The 19,242-nt window shown below is 37.7% G+C and overlaps 1 protein-coding gene across 2 annotated transcripts in view; it reads left to right on the top strand.

Moving 5' to 3' along the window:
* Window positions 1-19,242, top strand: part of SLIT2 (slit guidance ligand 2) — a 261,870-nt gene that overhangs the window by 203,407 nt on the left and 39,221 nt on the right. For both annotated transcript variants that reach the window (XM_053940914.1, XM_053940915.1), the window contains exons 17-25: window positions 1,210-1,353; window positions 2,930-3,073; window positions 4,217-4,383; window positions 5,145-5,277; window positions 10,750-10,818; window positions 12,735-12,806; window positions 13,023-13,094; window positions 15,835-15,906; window positions 18,338-18,501. In XM_053940914.1, coding sequence (XP_053796889.1) covers window positions 1,210-1,353; window positions 2,930-3,073; window positions 4,217-4,383; window positions 5,145-5,277; window positions 10,750-10,818; window positions 12,735-12,806; window positions 13,023-13,094; window positions 15,835-15,906; window positions 18,338-18,501 — 1,037 coding nt within the window. The remainder of the gene's footprint in view (window positions 1-1,209; window positions 1,354-2,929; window positions 3,074-4,216; window positions 4,384-5,144; window positions 5,278-10,749; window positions 10,819-12,734; window positions 12,807-13,022; window positions 13,095-15,834; window positions 15,907-18,337; window positions 18,502-19,242) is intronic.

The following is a 19,242-nucleotide window of genomic DNA, read 5'->3' as shown; positions in this document are numbered from 1 at the left end:
TTGTAATGGAATTTGCAGTACTAGATTAGATGCTTGGACTTGATGATATTAAAGGTCCTATCCCACCTAACTGATGGTGTAGGTTACATTTCAGCTAGGCTAGAGAGAGCAGTCAGCACTGAAGATTAAGCCACAACTTCCTGGGTTTTTCTCCTAACAAATATCCCTTTCTTGTTTTGAATGATTTACACACTGTTCTAGAAATTGCATCAAATAATGCAATGATTTTCTTCCCAACACCATTAATTCCATCAGATAATCTTTAGCTTTACTTCCATTCACTTTGTTTCAGAGAATTTTTAAGACATTTTTAAAAATCACTAGTGTATTATAACACTGTTTAATGTGTAGCTATGTACTTCTGTAATATGTGTAAATAATTATATGAAACAAAACAAAAAGGCACTAATATGAAAAATATTTAAGAAAATGTTCGTTGTTGCATATGTTTGTTTTTGTGTATATATAGTACATACTACACATTTGGGATGTAATTTCCATATTTCAACTAAAACCATAAACACTAAGTATTTTGGCAATATTTTAGGTCATTTTCCCCACATTTTGATCCACTTTGCAAGCAAATTGCAGATTCATGCAATTATCTTGCTTATAAACCTTCCTCTCTAACTAAAACCATAAATTATTAACATTTCATGTACTGTTTATATTCACACATTTCCTTTACATATGTTGCTGTTTATACTGTTTTCTTATATTTGACTAGCAAGATAAAATAAATCAGAGGTTAGTTGTGCTGTACTCATACAGTATAATTTCGTTATTAATTCATCTAAAAATGCTACAAAGGCTGGAGACCTGAAAAAATATAGTCACTGATAAGATTCAAAATTAGGAAAATATGTTCTTATGTAGCAGCAGCATAGTTTGGGTAATTGCCATTATTTAAAAACAATCTTCCAAAGATTACTTTAAAAATCTTTGCTTCCTTAATTAGAAGGGCATTGAATTTTTTTTACTGGTTTGAAGTTGAATGATGTATTTATATTTTGTTCTTTTACACAACAACTTGGCTATTGCATCAAGATTGCATTTGATAATTTTGGAGGTTTTTTCCAAGCTTAGTGGAAAACTAAGATTCTAAGTCTTTCTTGGAATTTATTCAGACTGAGCATTTAACAGTCAATTTAGGACACTTATAAAAGAAAATCCCCTCAGTTCTTGTCTGTTTGTGTTAATGTGTAATAGAAACCTGAGCAATAACAAGATTACAGATATAGAAGAAGGAGCATTTGATGGAGCCTCTGGTGTGAATGAACTATTGCTCACAAGCAATCGCTTGGAAAGTGTTCAACACAAAATGTTCAAAGGACTAGAAAGTCTCAAAACACTGTAAGTATATTTATTTGTGTGCTTTTATTCTTCTTTCATCACAGATATTTTTGAGAATAATATTGTATCTGTCCTAAAAAAATTATTTTGGAGAATTAGCTATGGATTATTCAAGCATATTTTGGTTTTTATTCATATTTTACTAGAAGCTATACGTTATACTAATTTATTAGTTATTAATTATGGGTATACTAGGTCCTCTAAAGCAATGAAGCCATTGGGAGTGGGTAAACATCCAACTTCAGAAATGGAAATGGGAATAATCATCAAAGTAACAGAATTTTGCATGGGAATTACACATTTTACGTAATGGAGTCTGATTCATTTCAGCTCAACTGTTACTGGGGATTTTGCTGGAGGAAGAAATTGTTCTGGTGTGTATTGAAATGTGGGAAATTATTCTCTCCTAAGTAATTTTTTTGTCATTTCAACAGTGAAGGCAAGATTAAAAGCACTATACCTTGAACTCATTTCATTCTTTCCATGAAGCAGTTTAGTTCTTTCCACTCAAAAAAGATGTTTATACAATCTACAGCATCTTGGCCTTCTTCAGAGAGCCTGTCCTTCTGATCTGCAGACCAGAGCCAAGATTAAATAGTCTTTGGGGTTTCAGCTATCCATAGACATTAGGTATTTTAAATAAATCACATCTACAGTTTTTAACCTTGCAGTTAAAGCTGCTAAAATTGTTTAAAGCAGCTAGTCCTAGACAAAAGCAAGGGGAAAATTACCATCATTTGGTGGACAGAGAAGAGAACAACAGGCTTCAAAGCTCTTAAGTTTTATAGAAATTTGAGAGAATTTAGAATAGCTTAGGATTCTGAAATTTGTACTGTCTTAGAGTCATGCTGAGGAGGAATGCTGATTTCATTTGAATGAAATGCTTTTGAACGTGGTAGAAGAGGTTTCTAGAATCTGTCCTAAGAAAAATGACGTGAAAGGGACCTCAAGAGGAGGTAAGCTGGTACAAGCCTCTGCTCTATATAAATAGCAGTTCTGGAGTCATCATCCTTGGAAACATGAAGAGAGGGCTGTTGTGGTTTTTTGATTGGGGAGTTTCAATTCCATTTTTTGTCAATTAAAAATTCATAGTTGCTGCTTCTGGTATTGAAAGAAAAAGGAAAAAAAAAAAAAAAAAACCCTGAACTTGTATGGGAAACTAGGGCAGGTTACCCAAACAGGTTGTGGGGTCTCATCTGGAGGTACTCAGAAACCATCTGGACACAATCCTGAATAGCTTTCTAGGGAAAAGCTCTAGGGAACCCTGCTTGAGCAGGGTTGCACCAAATGACCTCCAGTGGTCCTTTCCAACCTTACCCATTCTGTGATTCTGTGAATCACCCCTTGCCTCTGTGAAACCTACCCACCCACCCACCTTTGTCTTCCAGCCTGCTCCACACACACTGCACTCAGTCTCTTCAGTAAGGTGACAGGCAGCACAGGGGTCACTTCACAGGTGGTCCCTTCACTGGCAGCAGCCCCTTTGTAGTCACACGTCTTGGCCCTCACTCCAGCAGCCGCTTCAGTCCTGGTCCCTGCCCAGCTAAGCTGAAATACACTGATCCTTCTTTCTCAGGATGCTGAGGAGCAACAGGGTGAGCTGTGTGGGAAATGACAGCTTCACAGGGCTGAGCTCTGTCCGCCTGCTCTCGCTGTATGACAACCAGATCACCACCGTGGCACCCGGCTCCTTCGACACGCTGCATTCACTCTCTACACTGTAAGTCACATTCGTCTTTTACCGTAACCGTATTTACATCTCTGACCTTTGGGGGGCATTTCCCTTAAAACTTTGATGTGTGATTTCACAGCACTTAGTAATGTTCAGGGATAAAAGCATTTCATAGAGGCAGTTTTGAGAAATTCTGTTTTCTGGACCATCTTGGGCACATGAAGAGTATGTTTTCATGGTGCTCTTTGATAGATACAGCATTAGACTGGTTTCCAGAAGTGTCTAAGAATGCAGGAAAAGCATCCTATTCATACCCCTGGTGGAAGCCCACTTATCTAAACCAGGGTAGAAATCCACATTCTGGGTAGGCAGCACATAATCACAGCCGGTTAGATTACCATGTTGTCTGTCCTTCTGCCCTGTGCCACCCAATTACTAGCTTAAATTTCCTTGGCCTGCTGAGAATCTTCATTCATATGTGTTTTATGAGGAAGCTTCAGTTTCATTTTCTATAAAAAGAAGCATCCTTTTTTTAATTTAAATGTGGTATGATTTAAGGGAAGTTAAAAGAGTAAGCAAAGCTTCCACTCAGTTTCATGAAGAAGTGCTGGTTGTAGGTACCATCATTCAGGAAAATACTTAATCCCCCTTTTACAAGAAAAGTGACACTGCACCCAGTTACTAATTTTGTGTATTAAGGATGACATGTTTATAAATAATGGAATTGTCGATATGTTTGTGCTGAAATAAGGAGATGCCAAAAGTACTGAGGCTTTTAGAAGTAAATTCATTTTTGTAACTGGCATGTAATCAGCTTAGCTGTCACTTCGGATAGGAAATTTATTCTCTGGAGCAAATAAAAGATGGAAATCTTGTGACGATAAATTAATGGAATGCCTGTTGTCAGATTAAAGCTAATAATGTAATCAGCCTCCATCTCTATATGGAATTATTGTGTTATTGGTACAGAGTGGCTTGACATGCAGTCAGGTCTTGGACAGTTTTAAATTATTTCTAAACAAGTTGTATCAAGATTCACCACACAGAGCCTAAATTACACCTTTCACCTATGGTTTACACACAGTATTGTTTGAAGAACAGTGTTTAAGGTAAGTTTTTTTGAAAATAGAAGTAGAATCCTTAGGATGAAAGGATGGTGTCATCTGAGATAAACTTTCCTGTGGTTCTCAGAAACCTCTTGGCCAATCCCTTCAACTGCAACTGCCACCTTGCATGGCTTGGAGACTGGCTGAGGAAGAAACGCATTGTGACAGGGAACCCTCGCTGCCAAAAACCCTACTTCCTCAAAGAGATTCCAATCCAGGATGTGGCAATTCAGGATTTTACATGTGATGATGGTAAGGAAATTAATATTTGAACCTTTTATAATTTCAGCTTTCATATAGATAGCTACATGAATCCCATAGATCCCAAAGTATTGCACTTTAAAGGCCTTCATGCTCAGTTTCTATATCAGTTTAAAAATTTTCCACCCAATTTTGGATGATCAGCAAGCATGGGCTGTTGTATATATGCCTTCAAAAGTTTTCCTTGCCTATCTTCACTACTGTAATAAATAATTTAGAAATAGTATAAAAAAATTGATCAAATGTTGTTGTACAGATGAGAATATTTTCAAACACTTATACTTGAATCAAGCACACTTTCAGGTTACTTGATTAAATAACATGACACGTTATAGCTTGTGGCTTCATTAACTCTTAATTAAAAGAAATGCTGCTATCTTGCATCTCTCACACATACTTCCATTTACTGCATTACTGGTTTGTAAATTTTCAAGGCTGTATCTTTTTTTAAAGAGACTGTTTTTAATACTTTTTAAGTTTATTGTCTTTCATTTCAGGATTTATTCTTTCTTTAATGATTTTTTCCATCCATATAATAGCATTCTTACCTAGTAAAACAGCATTGTACTAAGTAAAGCATCACCTGAAATGTAAATTCTTGGAATGATGATTTACAAAGATGATGTAATTTTTTCCCTACCCTGAGATATTATAATGCTGAAATATCAGGCTGGCTTGAAGAAAATCCAGGTGGGCTATTATTGCTAATACTGAAGAGACATTTATTAGCACCTGTTTGTTTTATTAACCAGGAAATGATGACAATAGCTGTTCTCCCCTGGCCCGCTGCCCTGCAGAATGTACTTGTCTGGACACAGTAGTTCGCTGCAGCAACAAAGGTCTAAAAGCTTTGCCTAAAGGCATCCCAAAAGATGTGACTGAACTGTAAGTGGCATGCTTTTTTTCCCTTTTATAAAAATAAATGTCAGATTTTTATTGTCAGTGTCAAGAATGAGGGGAAAAGAAAATGAAGAATTTAATTTAGTAAATGAGTTGAAATTTGTTAATCCACTGCTTTATAAAGACTTTCACATTATCTTGGGAAACCAGAGGTTAAGTTTGAATTAGCAGTGCTTTGTAAGTCCCAAACCACTCTTAAGAACTATCTATTACTGAAAAGCTTTAAAAAGCTTTTATAAAATTTATAAAATTATAATCACTCTCAGATTTTATATCCCCAGCACTGAACCGTTGTATAAGTGTGTGGATATCATGTTACAAGGGTTAAATTAAGGGCAACAGTGAATCTGATTAATCTCTGGTCACTGGTTGGAAATGAACGAAGTTCAATTACATGGAAAAGCAAAAAGAAAACAATAATATGAATGTGTTTTCATAATGAACATGTTTTTTATACCTCTAAATCTTTTTACGTCTAAATCAAGTACCTTAATCCTCTAAATAAATGGCCTTCATGTTTTTTGAGGAGTTAAAAACACCTGGACAATGGCTTTATGGTACTAAAGGAGTGAACTAGGAAAGCTGCTCTCCTGGATTTCTTGCATGTCTAATAAGAGTCCTGTAAAGTGGCATCTGGTGTCTGTCTTGGCCACAGTGGTCATAAAGCAGTCGAGTTTAAAATCTCTCCTCTCCCTGTTGAGGAGGAAAAGTGCCAGCAAAACTTCAGCTCTGGATATGAGGAGAGCAGACTTCAGGCTGCTCAGGGAACTAGTAAGATGTCCATGGGAAATGCTTTGGAAGGCACTGAGGTGCATCAGTGCTCGTCATTTGCTCGTCATGCACACATTTTAAGTACCACCTGTTAAGAGCTAAAGAGCAAGCAATTAGAAAATGGCAGAAGCCAAGCAGGTGAGGCAGAAGGCCAGCTCAGCTAAGCAAGGATCTTCTGGAGCTAAGACAGAAATAAAAAGTGTACATCCAGTGGGTGATATGGGAGGAATATAGAAGTGCTTCTTGTTACTGAAGGAAGAAAACTGGCCCAGTTAGAGCTGAAGATGGCCAGTACTGCTGGGGACAATAGAAAGAGCTCTTTTAAATATCTTAATATCAAAAGGCAGCCCAGAAATAACACTGGTCCATTTTTCAAAGAATATGTTCACCTCACAAGCAGGGACATAGACAAAGCAGAGGTGTTTAATGCTTTCTTCACTTAGGTCTTCAATACCATTGATTGGCTCTGAGAGTCCCAGTGCCCTGAGCTGGAGGACCATGACTTTCAGAATGATTAACTCCCAACCAACCCCAAACTTGCACAGGATTTGCTGCTTCTTCTGGCTTTCTCTAAGTCTATGGGGCCTGATGAAATTCATCCAGAAATACTCAAAGAGATGGCTGATGTCATTCCAAGGCCCCAGTCACAGTTTTTGAGAAGGGCAAGAGGGTTGACCGTGGTAACTATGGACCAGTCACTTTCACTTCAGTGTGAAGTAAAATTATGGCGAAGAAAGGTTCTTCTTCAGAGGGTGGTCAGACACTGGACCAGGCTCCCCAGGGAAGTGGTAACAGCACCAAGCCTACCGGAGTCCAAGAAGTGTTTGGACAATGCTCTCAGGCATATGGTGTTACTCTAGGGGCTGTCCTGAGCAGGGCCAGGGGTGGACTCCATCCTGAGGTGCATTAGAGAAAATTAAAGGAAGTGATCCTCCTTCACTGTTCAACCTTGTGAGGCCACTTCCAGAGTATTGTGTTCAATTCTGGTCTCCACAGTTCAAAAAAGAGAAGGAGTTACTGGAGAGGGTCCAGTGGAGGCACAAAAGGTGTTAGAGGCTGAGAATCTCTCCTCAGGTGAGGAGGGACTGTGGCAGCTGGGCCTGGTTAGTCTGGAGAACACTGAGAGGAGATCCCATCAATACATACAAATATCTCAAAGGCTGGTGTCAACAGAATAGTGCCCAGTAACAGGACAAAGACTAATGGCCATAAACTAAGCCACAAGAAGCTGCACCTCAACATGAGGAAGAATTTCCTTCTTTGTATTGAAGGTGTCAGAGCACTGGAAAAAGCTGCCCAGGGAGGTTGTGGAGTCTTCTCTGCAGACATTCAAAACCCACCTGGATGTGTTCCTTTGTGACCTGCTCTAGGTAACCCTGCCTTGTCAGGGGGTTTGGACTGGATGATCTCAAGAGGTCCCTTGCAGTGATTCTGTGATCCTACCATCTCAGGATATTCTATGATGCAGAGATTCTGATAGTTTTGTGATATTGCAAAAATACTGGTCTTCATAGAATGTAATCTTTTTCACATAGGCAGTTTTATAAAATCTGGACTATTTTATCAATCTATTGAAACTCTTTTTCTATGAGAAAAAATGTGAAGATTGCATTTTATGAAAGATACTATTTGAATGTGCAAGGGGACAGTAACACAGATAAAAAAAAGAGCTTGCTACGTAAGGTATTGTTTGAAGATATTAACTGAACGGGCTACTGATAAGATCATACAAGTAAACTTCTATGCATTGAGAAAGAGAAAATATGAACCTAAAAATTGAGATATTAGTTTGTTTTGATTCTTGACCAAATAGGTCACAATATTGAAAGAAATAGAAATTATTGACAGGAAAAAAAAATGTTGTTACATATGGCAGGTGTTTAATAATATTTCATAAGGGCTGGTTAATGTAGTGCTTTTCCAGAAAACATGATAACTATGTTTTGTAAGTAACTAAAAAATTCTACTGTTTTATGGTTTGGTATTATATAGAAGATTCTGAGATGTCCACCATTAGTCTGGTGCTTCATGGCATCTGAAAATCTTTAGCCATTTATAAATTGAAATTATTAAGACCTCAAATTAGCACACAGGTATATAAACCTATAACTTCATTATATTTTGAGTTTGGTAGCTATTTTTTTTTCCCTCAAAGAGAAGATGACTTTCTTGGATGCAGTCTGGTATAAATACAATTTGGCAATATAAGGTCATCAATGGAATGTAAAACAAAGCAGATAAAGAGAGATAGTTTTGGAATTGCAAGCAGAAACTGTGACTTAAAATTCACTTGTGTACAATTTTGTATGCTTTAGTGTCTAAGCATGCAATTTAGCATATTTTTCAAAAGAATGATGGAGGTGGTTCCTGCTAACAGTTGCACACTGATTAATTCTTCCTGCTTATTAGCATGCATGACTCTTCTAAGATGTACTCCTCGTGTATTTTATAAAATATCTTAATAGTTGCTTCATTTGAACAAGAAGGAATTTTTATCAGGCAAGTGGATAATTGTGGTACTTCAGTTCTAATGAAGCTTAATAATATAACCTAATGTATCTGTTGATAAAAGAATTTCCTCAGAATACTTATTTCTTCAAAAATTTTAAAAGTTGGGAGTTTTTTTTAATAATTAAATACATTAATTTTAATAATTAATTACATAAGCCCACGCTCTATTCACCACCATTACCATAGTGTAAGTATAAAGCTTGTTGAGAAAAATTTGGGATTTGGCAAGCAGCCCTAGAAAGTCCAAAGGAAAAAAAAAAGAGAAGGAAGAAAGAAAGACAGCCTTTTGATTAGATGCAGATAGGTTTTTTGTGAAGTTTAACTGTGTTTCAGCTTATCCATTTAGTCAAGACTGAAGTTCCAAAGATGCTACAGCATACAAAAAGAAATTAAGCTCAAAATAAAACTAAAAATGTCTCTATCAAAGACTGCTCTTAGCTCAAGCATGTTGCAAGTATTTGGACAGCAAAAATATCTTCTTTGTACAGGGATAATGGGGGTGTAGTTTCCACTTGGGTTCCAGGAAAAATAAGTAATACCACCATCAGCCAAGGTAATTTTCCCCAGCTGAGAAACCAATGACCTTTAATCTTCTTGCCACTATCTGCTTCATTTCAAACCATCAGGTAAATTCAGCACTTCCTATAATCTCTAAACTACTTGCCCTGGTTACATGGAGAACCCCTCCACTTTGTTATGTCAGGCTGCACCCTGGAAGTTTTTTAGGCAAGGCTTGTTACCTTGCTCTGTCTGTAACACAGGTGCTGGTACAGTTTGGTAGCTCTGAACCCGTTAACTCTACGGATGAGAAGGTCTCTTATTGAGAATTATGAGCATGGAAGAATGCGGCGTGGGTTTTTGCTCTCCCCGGCTGCACGCGGCTCTTGTGAGCCCTGCTGTGGTGTAGCTTCCACGTGCTGCCGGGGTTTGCTGCCGCGGGTTCCCGGACACGGCTCTGTGTCTTGGGCGCGTGGGCTGGCCAGCCTCTGTTACCGTGCGCTAGGGGTCTGGCAAAGAGGTAAGGAATTTGTCCATTTACTCCGTGCTTGGCAGGAACGGTTTATTGGTCACACATGGCGCGGTTCGATGGAAAGACGCGACCGCTCCCGGCACTCGCATGGGAGAAAATGGCGCCTGGGTGCCGGCGGGATAGGGCTTTATGGAGGGGCGGGGCGAGAGGATCCACGGCCTGCCGCCCAATAGGGGCGGCTGCCGTGGCGGTGACGCCAGCAACAGCGACCAACCAGAGAACCCCGCAGGGGCGGGCACCGAGCCTTGGGCTGAGCGGGATTGTGTGGCTCGGGGCGGCCAGCATGGGGTTTCCCGGGGCCGGACGGCAGGGTGGTTACAGGAGCGGCACAGGGGTAAGATCCGGCAGTGGGCAGCGTGGGGCCAGAAACCGCGGGGGGGAACAACACGGGGGAAACGCGGGATTACAGAACTTGACTTATTTTAACATAAATTAAAAACCCTAATCTAAACTCAAACTCCGGGATGCAACAGAAGAAGAGTGAGCAATATAATGCAGGAGCTGTGAACCTACTGAGAGAGGGGGAAAAAATCTAACTTTTCTAGGGAAGGGTAATTGATTACTGTCTTCAGTCACTAACATACTTCACAGGAATAGGACTGTAGCATGGTATACTGATGTATCGTGAAATTTACAGGGATAAAATAAGAAAGGTGACCTGAACCACAGGCATGACAAATCAATTTGCTGTTAGAGCTAAAACCAGACCTTGCTGTTTGTAGTGTAAAGGACCACCTGTGCAATGCCAGAGTCTGTTTCTTTTTATGATAGCTAAAAATCCACACTTAATGTGATTTGTGGAAGTCAGATTTACCTTTCCTCTGTAGATGTGTAGGAAATGGAGATGATAAAGACCTCATTTTGCAGAGTAATTTTGAAATAATGGGAACTATAATGCAAGAGATGGTTTTTATTATGTTACTTCATAATATGCATTATATATGATACAGTAGCATTTGGATCTTAGGCTACAAATCTTCAGTTGTATCTCTAAAAAGCAAAATTGTAAGCAAGTTTTCTTATGAAATGGAAGAGTGTGCATTCATTTGCTATTAACTTTCCTGTTGGATTCTGAGATTAGTGGATGAAGATGCTCTTATTTTAATGAAATACATAATGCTCTTTGTTTCATTTTTCTGGTTTAGTTATTTGGATGGAAATCAGTTTACCCTTGTTCCAAAAGAGCTTTCCAACTACAAGCATTTGACACTCATGTAAGTAGTCTTAAAGCAATGTTCTCTACTAGAATTAAAAGCTAAACAAAATACCTTACTCAATTACCTGAATTTATTTGTAAGAAAAAGCCTGTAAAATGTATCATATCTTTATTTTAGAATTATTTTAGAACTGAGGATATTTTATTCTACTTATCACATCCTACATATAATATACTCAGTCACCTTTTATGAGCATGGGTATTTTATTCCACTGATTACATCACAAAATAACAAAGCAAAAATTATAGTTGACCTCAAAAGAGACATAAGGTCTTTTAAAGTCAAGGTAATTGTTTCTCCCACAGTATATGGTTTTCATGATTCAAGGAGAGAGCTTGTCTAAAATGCCTTGCTGCCAACTCACTATGTGATTTTAGGCAAAACAGTAGTTGCTCTAAAATCTATTACCTCTATCTCATGGATGGTTTGAATATGATTTCTGTACCTTTTAGGTGTACAGTGAGGAAAAACAGGAAGGCTGTAGATGTAAATGCCTGTAATCCCAGCTGTAATTCCGTGGTGTTTGTTAGGAATATAAAAATTTATGCCAGCTGAGGCTGAACTGTGTTACATTCTGAAAGCAGTTTGTGGTTTCATTATAATCAGAATGAAAAGTGGAGGGGAGTAACAGAATCCCTTAAATTTCATTTTTCACTGGGTTTAGCACAATTCAAAAACAAGAACTTGATTTCCTTTATTTACCTCATGTTAGACAAGAAGTCACAGTCACAACTTTTTTAAAACCCATACTTTCAAAACTTCTTGTATTTTTCAAATAATATCAGGAAAAAAAACCCTTGCAATATTTTCAAGTCTATCCTGTGTAGAACTTGTAGGAAATCTTTGTGAGCAGTTTAGGGAAGTTATGAATTGATGAATGGTAAATAGAATGCAAATGAGTATTAACAGTCTCCATTTATGAGACCTGCAGGGCACATTATTTTAAAGTCTTCTGTGCATTTACTCATACTGCTGTTATGTAGTTGAGAATGTTCCTCAGCTGTGTTTGGAAAAAGAAACCACTGTGCATAATCCTGTGGTCAAAAAGAGAAGTCTCCTGAGTTCCAGATTAACATAGAAAGTTGTTTATTTTTAAATTTTTCTTTCTCTTTTGAATATATTTCTCTGTTATAGTTGCCTAATATGTTCATTATGAGTCAGTCATCTTTAATGCTTTCATGAAAATTTCAAGTAGGAAAATACGTATATTGCATAGCTAGTCAACAGTGCTCTTAAGTTAATGTATCAAGGTTCCCTCAAAAAACAAGGGCAGTATTTCACCACAAAATACATGAAACAATACTGAAATAATGAACATAATATAAGAAGTAAGAATAAAGAACAGACAGTATTCACATGTAATGCAGCATCTTTGAAGCTACCAGCATACCACTACAGCTTCCATCATAATTATGATTAAGATTTTTTTCATTAGAATTTTGAACAAAGAATACATTAAGGCTTTTCCTGTAAATCTTAAGTTCTTTATAATAATAGCTCTGGGCTTTGATGTCTTCATTATGTAAGTTTTAAGTAGAGTATTAAGATATTTACTTAGGTGTCATTAGGGACATGACTAGAACGACTTCCACTTTAAAACATTACTTTCATTTTTGTGCTTGAGTTCATGAAGGATTGCATTATTAACTTGGTAGCATGATGAACATTGCTATTGTATTAGAATGCATTGCGCTGCTTTTTCATCTGTGTTGAAATGGAAATGCTTTTTATTCATCAAGCTAAATGTTTGCTGGGCTTGTATTTGGCATGTGAAAATAAAAAGAGGTGCTGCTTTAAATAGTTACATCAATGACAACACTACTTCTACTAATGAAAATGTGTCTGTTTAATTTACAGTGTTTTGGGACTGGGGCAGTCATTTTAAGGTCTGAATTTCTGAATTTATTTTTTAGAGATTTAAGTAACAACAGAATCAGCACTCTTTCTAATCAGAGCTTCAGCAACATGACTCAGCTGCTTACCTTGTAAGTTTAACAGTGACTCTTTGGAAGCATTACAGTGTGGGTTTCTGTCTTGGAAAGAAAGGGTGTTTAGTTGATATTAAAACTTGCTTGGTTTGGAGGACTGTAAAATAACTTGTTTCCTAACTAGCTACATGTGCAAAAGCTGATTTTGGTCATGCTCTGCATAGTTTACTGAATAATTTATTCACTTGCTGACAGCATTTTGTATATTTTCAGAATTCTTAGTTACAACCGCCTAAGATGTATTCCTGCACGGACTTTTGATGGGTTGAAATCACTTAGGTTGTTGTAAGTATTATTTTTTAATCATTGCTATTTTCCATAATTTTTATTTGTGTACAGAAGATAGCAGAACCATAGGAAGTTAGCAGATTATAAAACCTAGCAAACATTTCAGAAGTGATAATTATGTAGCCTTAAAAATCTAAGACATGCACTTTTTACTTTTCAGATTTTTAATGTCAGCTTTATTTCTTTTTTTGTGTTATGTTCTTCCTTGTTATAAGCATTAAAGTCTAGCAAAAATCCATATGCATAAATTCCTTCAGTATATACCAGGGGGGTTTGCAGTTGAATTTTGAATATTTTTATTCCAACAGTAAATTTCTTTGTCTTTTTTATTTAATGTAGGAGTATTTTGAAAGCCCTGATGTCATGAATAAGTATTGAAAATCAATAACTTTACTTTTTGGTTGCAAGAAAACTTTCCATTTTACCACTAGGAAAAATATGGTTGACAGGGAAAAAATATGGACACAGGAAAATAAAGAACAGTCAGTTTGTTACAGTTTCATTTCATTTACATTTCATTTACAGTTTCAGTTTGTCATTAAGAAGAAAGCCTGCAAAAATTTCTTTCAAAAGTCCACAGTAGAACATGTAATTTTTGCCTCCATGTGTGTCATTTAAAACAATTTAAATACTTGGTTGGACTAAATACCTAAAGCATGGTATTATTTAAGTGTGCTTTCATAACTTCAGTTATTCAATAACAATATGGATAATTTCAAGAACTGTAATTCTATATGTATTAGATATTCATGTAAATGAATTAGTTTATAGAAAAGGAGAGATACTTTTCACAGAACCACAGAATGAGCTGAGTTGAAAGGGACCCACAAGGATCATTGGGTCTAACTCCTGGCCCTGCGCAGCATCATCCCCAAGAGTCACAGCATATGCCTGAGAGCATTGCCCAAGTGCTTCTTGAGCTCCATCAGACTTGGTGCTGTGACCCCTGGGGAGCCTGTTCCAGTGCCCAAACACCTTCTGGTGTTTGGGTAAAGAATCCTTTCCTAATATCCAATCTCAACCTCTCCTAACTCAGCTTCATTCCCTTGGGTGCTGTCACTGGTCACTAGAGAGAAGAGATCAGCGCTTGCCTCTCATGAGGAAGTTACAGACTGCAATGAGGTCTCCCCTCAGTCTCCTCCAGGCTGAAGAGACCAAGCGACCTCAGCCCCTGTTCACAGAGCTTCCTCTGGAGGCCCTTGTCCTAGGTTAGGGCAAAATTTGGGAGAAGACCTCCGGAAGGAGCCCCCAGAAAGCAAACCCCCCACGGCCCCTCCCCCACCTGGTTCGGGAAGGATTTCCTCAGAGAGAAATGGAAAAAAAACCTGTTTATTTAACAAGCAAAAACACTCCCCAATACAAAAAAAAAAAAAAAAAAAAAAAAAATCAACACCAGATGACAAAACCCTTTCACCGTTCTGAAGAGATGACAAATTCAGAAAGTCTCTCCTGGGAGTGGTCACCCAGCTATCAGTCTCCGGCGCTGGGGATGGCTGCTGCAGGTCACAAAATGCAGACTCTTGGTGTTTCTTGATGTTTCCCAGGTCCAGGTCCAGAGCAGGTTCAGATGATATTCAGGAAAGGGAAAGGGAAGGGAAAAAGAAACAGTCCAGGGTAAAAATTGGACTGCCTAGCTAAACCAACTAATAAGCAAAAGCAAAAGCAAAAGCAAGCAAGCAAGCCCAAGCCAGCCAAGCCTCTCCTAGGCACAGACCATGGCGGGAGGTGAGCCGGCTGATAACAAGACAAAACAATCCTTCACTTTCAGAGTCAGTCCTGAAGGCACAGAATATAATATCAGGCATAAACAGAACACACGATTTGGGATACAAACACCATACCGTCGCCCTAGGACAGCCTTCACACCACCATTAGTCTTCTTTTGGCACTCCGTATTAGCTTTACATCTTTCTTATAGTGTGGCACCCAAAACTGCAATTTTCAAGATGAGGCTGCCCCAGCTCAGAGCAGAGCAGGACAATCCCCTCCCTTGCCCGGCTGGCCATGCTGTGCCTGATGCACCCCAGGACAGGGCTGACCCAGCTGGCTGCCAGGGCACTGCTGGCTCATGTCCAACTTCCCATTGACTAGGATGCCCAGGTGCCTTTCCTGGCACTGCTTTCCAGCATCTCATTCCTCAGTTTGAACCTACATCCAGGATTGCCCCATGCCAGATGCAGAATCCAGCACCTGCCCTTGTTGAACTTCATGTGGTTGGCGAAACCAGCAGCTTTTCTACAAAAGAAATATCACTATTCCCAGTAGTGATGCTTAATGAAGTCTTTAATTTTATATCTCTACTATCAAATTTGGACAAAAATGTTAATACTTTTATTAACACTCAATGTCTATATGTTCTATTTATCCATGAAAGATTAAAAAGATCATATGAACATAATTAATGCAAATTTCAGGGAGATGCTGAAAAAATCTTCTGCTATCTGCTATCTCTAAATCAAATCATTACTTTGTATAACTGTGCCTACTTTTATCAACTTTTATTTTTCAGTTTTAAAATAATTACATTACTTGTATTTCTTATGAAAACCCAGGGTAAAAACAATCAAATGACAAGTAGGCTGCCAGTTAGAGCTTACAAAAAAAAAAAAACAGTTGGAAACACTGAGGAACTAGAAGAAAAAAATATGTGAAAAGCTGAAAACTGTTGAAAGAACATGAAAAGTTAATCTGATGATTTTTTATGCATTGATATTATTGTGTTTCTTTTCTCTTTAAGATCTTTACATGGCAATGATATTTCTGTTGTTCCTGAAGGAGCCTTTAATGATCTTTCAGCATTATCACACCTGTGAGTATTCAGCTTGTATACTCTATTTTTTTTTTTTTATTATGCTTAGCCAATTTCATAGAGCCAAACAAAGACATAATGCGAAGAAGTTCTCTGGAAGAAGCTCGTGCTTGTGTAGAAGATGGCCACTGGCCAGAGAGCTGGCAGCAGCTCAGCAGAAAAATCCTGGGCCTGCTGCTTGGGCTGCAAGTTGAACTTGTCTGCTCCATGTCCTCGTGGCAATGTAGGGTAAAGACACTCTGGGCTAAATTTGAAAGTGAGCAGCCAGGGGACTGAGGATACTGATCCCTCCTTTCTGCTTGGCCCTCCTAGGGCCACATCTGGACTATGTGTCCAGTTTCTCCCTTACAAAGCAGATGTTTGTGAGCTACAGCAAATCGAGTATAGGGGCAAACAGGATTGGGAGGTGACTAGATCATATGAGCTGTAAGGAGAAGCTACAGGAACTGGGCTTATCCAGCCTGAAGACAGGGATGCCAAGGAGAGACCTAAAACTCTTCAAGTCTCTAAGGATTACAGCAGTGATGGAGACTCAGAGGTGCACAGTGAAAAATGAGAATAAAGCATCAAAAGCTGCAACAAGGGAAATTTGATTGAACATAATGAAAAATTCTTCACTGTGAGGATGATTCAGCCAGGTTGCCCAAAGAAGCAGGATAATCTCCATTCCTGGAGATTTTCAGAGCTCAGTTGGAAACAGCCCTGAGCAACCCTGACGGCCAAAGGTAGCCCTGTGCAGGAGGTGAGAATACATGAAAATTATTCTATGATTCTGTCAGTGTCTTGTTGACACTAAACACATCAAATCTGATTTCAGAACGTGATTTGAAGCAATAGTTATCCAGTTTTTAATTTTCATTGAGAACCTGAATTAGAACAAGCTACCTTCTGCTAACCTTGTGGTGTTTATGGATAATTAAGACTTTGAGGAGTATGTTGACTAGTGCCTTTAGATATATCTGGGGGCTTAAGTTTCTGAATAGCAGAAGTTGTTAAAAACTTAATTATCTGTTTCTCATTCAGTATTGGACATTTACATTTAGGTCTCAGAAATTTCATACTGATTAAGCTTTCAGTCATTGATAATTCATTCAAATGCTACTATTAAACCAAATTATCTGCATGAAATATCAGTAAAACTTGGATAGATTTGATTGTTTTTTTTTTTTTTTTCTTAATGGATACCTGTTATCTGTGTTAATGGTTTGATTTTAGCAAAACAATTGTGTTAGTTCAGGCTGACATCCACTTTTGCAAATACAGAATGGACAAATTCTAGGTGTTTCTGCTTGCATGGGAAGTTCCTTTTTTACTGCTTTGACTTAAGCCTGACTGAACAAATATGTCTATTTTCTTGAATACAGCTTGAATGTATTAAAAAGTTAATATGAGAGGGCTTTCTGCTCAGTGGGACAGAAGAGTGTTACAGCTCTGTTAGTTCCTACTGCCTTTGCTCGCCAAAGACTTTCTTGTATCTCTTGAAGACCCACTGATTCAAAGCTGTGGAAAGTATTGAAACATCTGGAGAAGGAGGATGTTCTAATACAGCCATCTGATAGTGTTTGCACATGTTAAGATTATCTATTAAAAGTTGTATTTCTCGAAAGGAACATGAGTACATCTTTACAGAATAGCACAAGGCTTCGATCTTCCAAATTAAATACACAACATCTCATTGTTTTCAGAGTTTTAAGAGTACTTCCAGTTTCTAGCAGAGAAAATAAACACTTAAAAATCTGTTACAGAAATTAATTCCGAAAATCTCTAGCTAATTTTTTTAATAAAAAAAAAATCACAAGGACCATCATTTAAAGAAATGGATTTGCTTTCATAATGAAGCAATTCTTATGTACCTACCACAAAGCTAGGATAATTTGGTTTTATTTACTTATGCAGCAGAAAACTCTTATGGAATTCTGCACATATTTGTGAGTTCAGTGAGACAACTCCAAAGAGGAAATAATTAAATCCAATTTGGAAGCTTAGCAACAGATGGTTTGTACTAGCCTGAGAGCCATAAACTGAAAAGGAAAAATATCAGGGCAGAATTCTGTGGAATTTTCTTGATTGCTCCAGAAGAAATACTTTATTCTTGTTATCTTGTTAATTTGTCCAGTATCAGTTTCACTCTGCTGATGCAGCTGATCTTCACCCTTACAAACCAACAGTGAAACAGAGCTAGTTGCTATTAGCTCACCAAAGTTCACACATAGTTCTGTTAAGAATATCTACATTTCTGGATTACGTTTCTACAAAAACTATCACTTCTTGATCTAGAGCCCAAATCCAAACACTTAGTGCTGTAACAGGCATTTTTGTCATGGGAGAGCAGGTTTCTGTTTTGAATGGGTTTTGCCACCCATTTTCTAGCTTTTTTAAAAAGCAGCCATTTAAAACTTGACTCCCTTTTTTATTTGTCTTTTTTCCATAGGGCTATTGGCGCAAATCCTCTTTATTGTGATTGTAATATGCAGTGGCTATCTGACTGGGTAAAATCAGAATACAAAGAACCTGGTATTGCACGTTGTGCTGGTCCTGGAGAAATGGCAGATAAACTTCTTCTCACGACTCCTTCTAAGAAATTTACTTGCCAAGGTACTGTTGTTTTTTTTCTCTTCAAAGTGTCAATGTTTAATTTTTACAAATAGTTGAGCTGTGAATTAAGAGTCTTTTGTACTCAAAATGCATTTATTATAGCATCTTAATGACTCAGCCTTGTCATTATTATTACTCATGCTTAAGGATATAGCCATTGGTTCCATTCAGGAAATGTATTTATTTTAAAGATTTTAATTCCTATCTGTTTTAAAATAAGTAGAGAAAAAGTCTTTGGGCTTGTAGTACAGTATTCCTCATGATGTACATAGTATGTCAAAGTACAGGATGTATACAGGTACCTTGTACTGCCTCAGTCATGAATAGAGTTTAAACATCTACACTTCCCTCAGCATTTTTCCTGCAAGCTGTTCATCATAAAAACTGTAAATACATCAGTAATCCTTGCAATCTGCTATTAAATGTATATTATGTCTCTGATATTTCAGAAGAAAGCACAAATCAAACCAGACCAAAAACAAACCAAGATAAAGGTAGATAAAGGAATCTGAAAACCACTACAGAGGTCTTGATCTAAAATGTTGCTAAACAGGCAGTGTCTCAGGGCATTTCACTCCATGTTGGTACCAGTGTTGCTGGCATCTATATCACAACTTACATTATTGTCTGTTAATTCCTAGGTTCTTTTTCTGAACTGTACTATTACTTTTTAGAAAAGTACCCTTTTACTTACATCAAGCGAGGACTTGGTTTGTTTACTGTTAAATCTTTCTCTATTCC

This window comes from Vidua chalybeata, chromosome 4, assembly GCF_026979565.1.
Source record: "Vidua chalybeata isolate OUT-0048 chromosome 4, bVidCha1 merged haplotype, whole genome shotgun sequence".
Taxonomy (NCBI): Eukaryota; Metazoa; Chordata; class Aves; order Passeriformes; family Viduidae; genus Vidua; species Vidua chalybeata.
This window is presented reverse-complemented; position numbering and strand designations above follow the sequence as displayed.